The 10,087-nt window shown below is 57.0% G+C and overlaps 1 protein-coding gene across 1 annotated transcript; it reads right to left on the bottom strand.

The window, feature by feature from the left end:
- Positions 1–1,681: 1,681 nt before the first annotated feature.
- SLC46A1 (solute carrier family 46 member 1) lies at positions 1,682–7,381 on the bottom strand. The gene is made up of 5 exons (XM_004707331.4): positions 7,154–7,381; positions 5,969–6,821; positions 4,036–4,119; positions 2,537–2,693; positions 1,682–2,068 (listed from the first exon to the last, which is right to left on the bottom strand). The coding sequence occupies exons 1-5, from the start codon at positions 7,379–7,381 to the stop codon at positions 2,011–2,013; spliced, it is 1,380 nt and encodes a 459-aa protein (XP_004707388.1). The 3' UTR covers positions 1,682–2,010.
- Positions 7,382–10,087: the final 2,706 nt, after the last annotated feature.

Below are 10,087 nucleotides of genomic sequence, written 5' to 3'. Positions count from 1 at the left end.
GCGAAGCTGTTTGTCATTTTGTTTCCCACCAGCCCTGCTCCCTTGAGACCACCCTAGAAGGGATTCCGAAAGGACACACCCTCCCCTGCTGCCCACCACCACTGGCCCGGCCCTCTGACCCCCACTATCTCTGGTGAGTCAGAGCCTAGACTCCGGCCGGCCGCATCAGAGCAGTGGAGGGGAGGGCTCTCCTCTCCTTTCCCTGCCAGGCGAGTGTGCTCAGGGCTGACTGTCACACCATGACGGACCCTGCAGTCCACAGCTGGGGCAAGGAACTTGGCCTTCACTTTGGGCCAGGCCTGGCCCTTGATGGCTGGTCTGACAGCAGGCTGAGACGTCACCTTCCCCACAAAGCCTGCTCTGCCCCAGGCCTGCAGTTCAGGGCTATAGCTGCTGCCCCCAGGTTGGGGCTGGGCCACTATGTCCTCATCCCACCTCCGGGAACTTCCCAAGGACACCTAAAGGCCATTATGGCCCCTGAGCCCAAAGTCCAGCCAACAATTTATTCACCTCCTCTAGACTCATCCAGGACAATGGAGGAGGGGCATCTTTCTGAAGGGTCTGAACTGGGAGCGATCTCAGAACATCACCCTAAACATGTGCTGCCTCTTCAGTCAAAGGAGTTGATCACTCCTTCACAGAGGTACCAGCTCAAGGCCACACCACTAGCTCTCAGCAGCGCCCAGCGTAGGACCCAGGCCAGCTCTGCCTTTTCCCTTCTCTCCTGGCTGCCCTCTTGCGGTGGGTCAGTGCAGGTCCTTCTCCTAGCCTGGGTCTCCCCAGGGCAGCAGGAACAGCGAGTGGAGCCCAGGCCACCCTCTTTCCCTACGTAACGTCCACCCAGAAGCCGGGCGTTGGGGAAGTGACAGGAGAAGAAGGCTGAAATGGCAGCAGGGGAGCAAGGCCGGCCCTGTGGGCAGCTTTGGGTGGAAGAGTCAAGTGCCACCTTGACTCGAATCTGTGCCAGCGTCTCAAGTGTTCATCTGATTCTGCCTTTCCACGTCAGATCCAGACCTGGATCCACACTCCCCAGACCTGAGCCCCTTCTCTATTTCCGGAGTCAAAGGGAGAATCAGCTCATCGCTCAGCTTCCTGGTGACCTTCGGGAGAAGCATGGGGGTTTCTCTCAAAGCACGGCTCTGCTGAAAGCCCACTGATAACTGCTGTGGAACAGGAGAAGAGGCTTTCTGCTCCTGTCAAGAGTTTGTCTTGGAAACCCCAGGGGCAGTTCTGCCCTGTCCGGTAGGGACGCTCTGAACAAGAGTTGGGTGCATGGTGTGGTGGTAAGGTAACAGGCGTTGAGGGCTACGGGGCATTAGGACCGTTGCTCCGTGCCTGCCGGCAAGTCCGGTGCAGGTGGCTTCACATGGACTAAGGAGCCAGGACTGCCCCAGTTTCTCTGCTAGCCTCCGGCAGGCCCGGCAGCCCATCTCCCAGCAGCAGATGAGGCCTGGGCTGGCCACTCCCAGCACCGAGCCTGTGGGCAGCTCAAGGCTTCCTGTCCCTCCCACCATGCTCTTCTGACCTGTGGCTGGCAGACCAGGAACAGGAAAACAGGAGGCCCCGAGGTGTTTCATACAGATTTATTATTATGTTTGGCACGGTGAGATTCGGTTACAGGCAGGCCACAGCCCAGGCCTAGCTCCCCACGGACACTAGGCCCCCCCTCCCCAAAAGCACCATGCTCGTCACTAGAGTGGTGGCTGGTGTCACATCATCACCTGAGCCCCGTAGCCTTCCCTGTTTGGGCTGAAGTGGAGAGCCAGCCCTCCTGTACCAGCAGGCCCCTCAAGGGTACCCCCACCCACCCACCACCCATCCCCCGTGGTGGCAGGTGCTGATGGGCCTGTGAGGTCTGATGACATTCCGGAGTTGTTGGCACCCTGTGGCTGAGGTAGTTTGGTCCAACTTTGCAGAAACTGCTGGGGCTGCTGTGGGCTGGGACCCCTGAAGGGTCTTTCCAGGAGGTGACTGCTCCATTCGTGTCCCCTGACCTCTGGCCCAAACAGGTCAGGAGCTCCTGGGAAACTGCTGGAATTCACTATGAGGATTCACCTTCTCCAGCACCCTGTGAGGGATCAGAGAGAAGGATCAGCCTTGTCCTGGGAGACCCCCAGCTCTTGTCTGGAGAAGCGACACCACCCCGCTCCTGCAGTGGGCTGGCCTCCCCCTTCTCCTCTCCCCCGGCTGGAAGGTGGGGGACAGTGACCCAGAAGACTGAGGGCTCTGGACAATGGCTCCTGAGGCTCAAGGGGAGGGAGTCGGGGACCCTGGCTGGCCTGTGGCCCAGCCACCAGCAGCAGAAGCCAAGGACGCTCTCCAGGTGTCCTTCGGCCCATTTCTGTCACTGCCGTTCCAGCTCAGAAACGGGAAAGGAGGGGCACGATGGGAGCTCGGGCGAAGGCACAGCCTTGCTGAGAAGCGGTGCTGGCTTCCAGCCCTGCTCGCCTCGAAGGAGAGGAGAGGCAGCCGTGTGCAAGCGGGGAACAGCCTGGGATTGAGCCAGGGATCCAGGCGCCCGGTGAGCTGGCATTACCCAATCAGAATGGCCGGGATGAAGAGGAGGCCGGCGCCCAGGAGGAAGGGGAAGCCCTTCATGAAGTTCAGCGTGACTGGGTAGAGGGAATTGAAGATGCTGGAAGCTGTCAGCATGGCCAAGCTATTGATGCAGGCCACCGCGGAGAAAAGTGCACCTGCGAGGAAACCAGACAGCCTGGCGTCACCACCTGACCACTGGGCAACCTAGGGCGAGTCCCTCGGCCTCTCACGCTTCATCTAAAGCACTTGCTCCACCGTGGTGGCTGTCGGGTGCCGGAGAACTGATGCCAACTTCCGAAAGCCCACCGGGTGCAGAGCACAGCTGCTCCCCAGGGTGTCTAAGGCCTCGACCTTCGCACCCGTCTTTCCAGGTGGGTGCAAACCACCCACCTTTCAGTTAGAACTCCAGCACTTAACCACCCGCACTACCCAGGGAGGGCTGAGCCTGTTGGACCGGGGCACCGAATCAAACCACGGCTGCCAAGGCCACGCTGAAAGTACATGTGCCCCTCTTGGCTTCTCCTCTTTGGAATGGTTTCCTGCTGGGGATGAGGTGCCGGTGTCATTCCTGGTTCTGGCACGTCGTAGCTGTGTGGTCCTGAAGAAGTCACCGAGGGTCCCTCAGCCTCCACCTCCCCTCTGTTAAGCAGAGGTGACTTCGACTTCATGAGCTGTCAGCGGTGTTGCAGTCACGCTTCAAGTACCTGCCACCAAGCCTGGCCCCGACAGGCAGCCCGGGAGTGGGCTGCACTTTGCTCCTGCTCCCCTTGGCAGCTCTGGGCACAGTGAGGGAGAGGGAATGCTTACTGAGGGCACAACCGGCCCCATGGTGGGCTGGGCATGGCATGAGGGTCTCTCCTCATCGGATCCTTCCTCCGGGGCGGCAGGGAAGAAGGGCGTGAACTGACGTGTCAGATCCAGGCCTGAGAAGCGTGTGTCTAGACATGCCACCACCAATCGGAATGGCAGCAACCCCCCCCCCCAGGAGCTGCTATAAAATGCCAATGACCTCACACCACTCATTCCACAGATGAGGAAACTGAGCCCCAGAGAGGGCAAGGGGCCTGCCCAAGATCCCACACCACAGGTCCTGGACTTAAACACGCACCCCAAGATGCTCTGCTCTCACAAGCAGCAGGCGTGGGTTTCTGCCCTCACTTTCACGTTTGGGCCTCTGCTTCTTCATTCGTCCATCAGGGACAATACCCCCTACTTTCCCAGGGGGTTCCCATCCTCCGAGCTTGCACACCCTGACCCAGTGAAGGAGGGACCCCAAGGGTCACCCATTCAGAGGCTGGGAGCAGGGAAATGTGTTGCCCTGGTTACCATCAAGCCGCATCAGCAGGTACTGCTGGTTACAAACCCCAGGTGTGTGGGCTGCTAAGTTAAGGACCCACGGTCCTCGCCCAGCCCCAGCCCATCTAACAGGGTGCGCCCGTCTCCTACCCGCTTCTCCAGGGTGGGAAGGAGAAGAGTCAGGGGCTCCTCGACACTCACCCTGCTCCGACTTGCTCACCAGCTTGGAGAGCTTGGCCCGGACAACAGGTGTGGTGATTAACGACAGGAAGAGAAACCCATACCCTGTGGAGAAAGCAAGTTATCAGGACCACAGGGCTGAGGAAGGGGGCTGCTCGGGGTGGGACAGCTCCCCGCTATGGAAATTCGGCTAGACACAGGACCCCCCAGGATGGTGAGGGTGGGTGGATGGTGACCAAGCAGGAACCAGGATGACCCTGGTGAAGGCTTGGCCCACCCACCATGTCTTTTTCAGGACTGAACACCCTTCCCCAATCGCTTTCTCGTTGCAAGCCTTCTCAGCGCATGTGCACCACCCCCTCTACTTAGTACTTGGTAGGGAGAAGGCAGGGCATAGCAAACAGGAACAGGCTCTGGAGTCGCCCAGAATTCCAGTCCCGAGGCTACACTGACAACTGTGTGTCCCTGGGTGCTTAACCTCATGGCCCCCACTCATGATGTGTCCAAGGAGGACACGCGGGTCTTCAACTCGGGAGGGCTCTAAAGCGAGGGAGGGTGAAAGTTAGCCAAAGGCGTCAGGTCCTAATCCCTGAGACATGCAAAGGAGACCTTTTGTGCAAAAGGGGTCTTTGCAGATGTTAAGGGTCTTGAGATGGGGACATTATCCTGTGATCTAGAGAGGAAATCACATGTATCCCTGTAAGAGGGAAGTGGAGAAAGCCGGGACCAAGAAGACGCCCAGCAGAGGCGGCACCAGGCTCACTGAGACAGAACTGCAGTGATGCAACCATAAGCCAAGGAGTGCTGGCAGCCACCAGAAGGGGGAAGAGGCAAGGCACAGATCCCCCAGGGCTTCGGGAGACACGGGGCCCGCTGCCACCTTGATTTCAGTCCTGCGGGAGTGAGTTCAGATTTCTGACCTGTGTTGTTTTAAACCACCAGGTGTGTGGTCATTTGTTCCAATAGCCACAAGAAATCCATCTTGGTGGCGAGGAGGATCCCAGTTCAGCAAGCGCAGTAGATGCAGGCACCTTCTCCCTTCACCTTCCCTCGAGGGCCTACGGGGCTTTCTCTATAACCATTCTCTCAGCAAAAATGTGCATCCCCAGAGGACTGGGTCCGTACAGGCAACACAGTGGGTCTATATAAACTGTGATGCCCCAAGCCCCCTTCAGGTGCCAAGCCACTCAAAGGGCACTCAAATGGCCCGAGAGCAACACCTGTGTTTGCAGCACCACAGCAGCCCCCAGGACACTGAGCCCTGCACCTGGCACCTGGGCAATCCTGTGGGCACGAATCAAAGGCAGCGGCCCCTTTCTGCTTCACCGTCCGGGCGAGTTAAAGACGCCGATTAAAGAATCTGCCGTGATGTGTGAAACACAACCCATGTGAAAGCTCTGGCAAAATCAATCTGTCTCTTTAAAACATTTAACTTCCTCAGGCCCAGGCCCGGACCAGGCTGCAGAATCTGCAGTGGCCTCCTCCCCCGACCTCCAAAAGAAGAAAAGGGAAAAAACAAGAAGTAAAGCAAGCCCAGAAGTCTTATGTGTGCTCTGAGGAAGCTGGCGTCTTTAAAAATCTCCAAAAGCTGACCAAGACTAGCTGAGGTCTTATCACGGAAGCGAATACCGGGCCACAAACAGCGTGGACTTTGTTTATGAGCAACAGGGGTGGGTGAAGGAGGTCAGGGGTGAAGCAATTAAGGGCATGGGCCATGCTCCTGTATCTTTTAGGCTATATCACTGTCAACACGTATGATGGATGACGTGGAGTAATTACTTTGGCTACTGAAGGTCTGATTTCCAGCCTATCGAAGATGGCACTGTCTCCCCCACCCCCTATGGTCTTAGTGGTCTGCCCTCCAGAGCAAGCTGCAGGGCAAGACGCTGCTTCTCGGGGACGCACGCCCTATCTGGAGGCCAGGACAAGGTGGCCCTGAGCCCACACGCTTTACCTGTGAACATGAGGGCTGTGACGGTAGCGAATGCAAAGACCACCATGCCCAGGATGTTGAGGGCCAGGCCGACTTCGGCCACCCAAGCATCAGCCAGACAGCGCTGGAGGAGCCGCAGGCCCAGCAGGCTGGTGAGGTATTGGAGGTGGTAAGTTGCTGAACCGTAGCCAATGAGCTTGGAGTCCCAGCAGAGGGGTGCACTCAGCTCATAGATGGTCATGATGTCCTGGGCCCCAAAGTGCACAGTGACGACTATGAAGATGGCCAAGGAGTACAGGGCCAGGTGTTTCCTGGACTTCTCCGGGGACGCGGACACATAGAGCCGGAAGATGGAGCGGTGGTGACGCAGTGTGAAGAGCCGCGTCTGGGTTGGCTCCTTCACCGTCTCCCCAAAGCAGAAGGCTGCGTACAGAGTCATGACTATCAGCAAGGCCAAGGCCAGCCAGAAGGGGTTGGCATAGCCCTGGGCCCGCAGCCAGTAGCCCCCAAGAAGGCTCGCCAGCATCCCTGCCACCCCGATGCACGCCTCCAGCAGGGCCATTCGGAAGGTGCGGCTGTGGCTGGAGCTGACATCTGCTACGGAGGCGAAGCCAGCAGCCAGGAGGCCACTGAAATCGCCCAGGAGGGCACAAAGGATGCGGCCCAGCACGAAGTAGCCGACGTGGAGCTGCAGCTGTACCACAAAAATGGACACCACGGCTTGGAGCAGCAGGCTGAGCGAGGCCAGCACCAGCAGCGGGCGGCGGCCCACGTGGTCACTCCAGGCCCCCAGGAGGGTGGACGAGAAGAGCCCCACCAAGAGGCCACCCAAGTTCATGTAGAGGGTCCAGTGGGAGGTGAGGGTCTCCACTTCCTGTGGAGATTGCACAAGCCTTAGTAGGATCCCGGGGTTCCCCAGCCCCCCCAAACATCACCACCCTGGGCGCTACGGGGATGAGGATTCGTTTTGGATGGAAGGAACCGGAAAACTTTCTTTGGCGCCTCCACGGGAAACGGGCCACGGTCCCACACTCCCTCCGCTTTAACCGATTCCATGGAAGTTCCCAGTCGGGGGCCCCGACTTTGCTGTCAGGGTCCCGCCCATTGTTAACTTATCCTCGCCCCGGGACTCCCCGACCTCCTAACAGGCCCCGCCTGCCCACCCCCCCAGCCGCCCTTCCGCCCCGGCCGCCCCGCCGCCATTACCTGCATGATGGGGTTCTGGCTGTGGTTGCTGCAGCCAGCTCGGGTGCGGGTGCCATTGTAGCCGAGGTCAGCACTAAATCGGTGCCAGAGGTACTGCGTGGTGACCGGGCCTTGCAGGACCAGGGCAAAGTTGGCAAGGAAGATGAGCGGCTCCACGGGGCCGCGGCACAGCACCGCCGCGGCGGGGCGGGCGCGGGGCTCGGCCGGGGGGCTCGCGCGGCCCTCCATGCGCGCGCTCCAGGGCCGGCGCGTGGGACCAGCAGCACCTGGCTCAGCCAGCGCGATCTGCGCCTGCGCGCGGGGCCCCTTCTTCAAGGCGGGGCGGGACGGGGCGGGGCGTGGGGCTGGCTGTCCCTCTGGCTTTTGTCCCGCCCGCTTTGGGCGGGATGTGGGGGAGGGAGGGCGTCCGCCTCCTTCGCCCTCAAAGGCGACCTCACCTGCAAAGTGTGTAAAGATGAGCCCGCCAGTTCTGCCTGTCCAGCCTGGAAAGGCTCATAGGGATTACAAGAATATCCCAAACTGGATGTCCGAACGCCAGGTGCAAGATCCAAAGTCACTGCCATCCGGTTGATGCTGACTCATAGTGACCCTACCGGGCAGGACAGAGCTGACTCCTGTGAGTTTCCGAGACTGCAACCCTTTGCTGGAGTCGAAAGCCCCGGCTTTCTCCCTCGAAGTGTTAGGGGTTTCAAACTGCTGACCTTGCAGTTAGCAGCCCAACAGAGTAACCACTCCGCCCCCAGGGCTCCGATGCAGGATCTGGATCAGCTAAAGAAGCGACAGTTTGTATAGGAAGTAGGCGACACCCTGAAACCGTCCTTTCAAAGGCATCCGGGGCTTGCACTCCACCCCGATCTTCTTACAGAGGCTTGACTGCTTCCAGAAAACCCCATCTTGGCGTTGATTACAAAGTGTTAGGTCACATCCTGAGGGATTGCTAGGCCTCCCCTGCCAACCCCCTGAGCATCCTGGCCCAGCCAGGTTGATGCAAAACCCAACCATCCTAATGCATCCATACCGAAGACTGACGGCTTTCATCTCCACCCGGAAGTGCTTCAGTTCCTTTTGGCAAGGTTGCATATTACATGACAATGGTTAAAGGATTCTTCCTCCTATCCTGATGCCACACGCTCTTGAATATGGTCCAGTGTCTTGGAGTCTTTGCTCAGCATACGGATTGAATAAGCATGGTGAAAGGCTACACCCTGACGCACACCTTTCTTGACGATAAACCAAGCACTATCCCACTGTTATGTTGGAAGGATTGCCTCTCGGTCTGTGCCCGGGGTTCTGAATGAACACGATCAAGTATTTTGGAATTCCCATTCTTTGCAAGGTTATATATAATTTGTCCCGATCCACACGGTTGACTGGCTCCGTGTGGTGTACGAGACACAGGGGAACACCTTTCTTGACCTCTCTGTTCTCAAGCCCATATGACATCAGCAGTGATAGTCCTTGTGCCTTGTCCTCTTCTGAATCTGGCTTGAATTTCCGGCAGTTCTTAGTCAATGTAGTGCCGCGACCGGTTTTTTGTTTGTTTGGACTGTTAAAAAAATTATCTTCAGCAAAGTTTTGCTTAGGCGTGGTCTTAATTATGTTGTTCAACAATTTCTCCATTCTTTGGATCACTTTCCTCTGGAATGGGCTCAAATACGGCTCTCTTCCAGACAGTTGACCATGAAGGTGTCTTCCAAATTTCTTGGCATGAACCACCTCGAATTCTTGGGGCCTTCTTACCAGCTCAGACTTCTTCCTCCAGTACCACTGGTTCTTCATCATATGCTAACCTCTTGAACTGGCTCGGCACAGATCAATTCTTTTTGCTGCACTGACTTCATGGATGGATCCCTTGCATCTGCTTTGTCCACTCGTTCACCCATATGCTCCAGGGTCCCGACTTGTGGCTTGGAGCTTTTATTCAGCTCTTTCAGCTTGAGATACACCGAACATGTTCTTCCCTTCTTTTTTTTTAGTGCCGGTTCTATGCCTATTGTGTTAGCTTGGGTAAACTAGAGAAACAGATCCACAGAAAGTCAGATACGTATAGGAGAGAGTTTTATATAGAGGGTAAGTGCACATCCAGAAAGCACCCCAACCTAGTCCAGTCCAAGCCCATAAGTCCGACTTAGCCCTTATGTCTGACACCGATCTACAGAGTCCTCCTCAAACTCACAAAACACACACAATGACACTGAATGCAGAAGGATCACAGGCCAGTGGGTAAAAAGTCTTTGAATCCGGTGGCGGTGTAAGCATCTCAGAGCTGGCAGGGGTCTCCACGTGGCTTCTTCAGCACTCGGGGCTGCATCTGGGTGAGTCCATGAGGCTTCTCCTCAAGAATGTCTTGCAGGAAGTGAGCCTTGCAAGCTGAAGTAGGGAATTGGCTAACGCAGCTTCACCCTCGTCCGACCATCAGAGAGCAAGAGACCTGAGAACTAGAAAGGCGAGACTCACTGAGCCATTTATCTCTCCGCCCTTCAGTTAATCCCACATGTGTTTATTGGCCAGGTTGGCACAAGAAACCTTAACTATCTCACCTATTTTCTCATAATACTTTGGTCTTCCCAAGCCGCCCCTTGAAATCTGTTCAACTCTTCTTCTTCATTTCTTCCATTCGCTGATTGGTCACTGAGAGGTCAACATTGAGACACTGAATGGAGATAGGATTGAAAGACAAAGAATGTGAGGTTAAGAGCGGCTTTATTAGGGTAGGAAGGAGCTCCCAGGAGGGAAGGGTGAGCACAGACCCAACAAGTGAGGTCAGGGAAATCACAGCTTGTCGGTGAGGCGGTGGGAGATATATAGGGCTCGAGCTAGGGAGGTAGACGTTGACAACAAGAAGGGAGATTTTTTGCTTGCAGCTGCAGGACCTTGAGTCAGGATGCGATCCGTGGGAAGTGCCTTTGTTGTTTGCCAATCTACTCCCTGGAG

Source organism: Echinops telfairi, unplaced genomic scaffold (assembly GCF_000313985.2).
Source record: "Echinops telfairi isolate 266 unplaced genomic scaffold, ASM31398v2 ScPeMD7_7458;HRSCAF=8496, whole genome shotgun sequence".
NCBI classification, from domain to species: domain Eukaryota; kingdom Metazoa; phylum Chordata; class Mammalia; order Afrosoricida; family Tenrecidae; genus Echinops; species Echinops telfairi.
The sequence above is the reverse complement of the archived record's forward strand: the minus strand, read 5'-3'. Positions and strand labels throughout refer to the sequence as shown.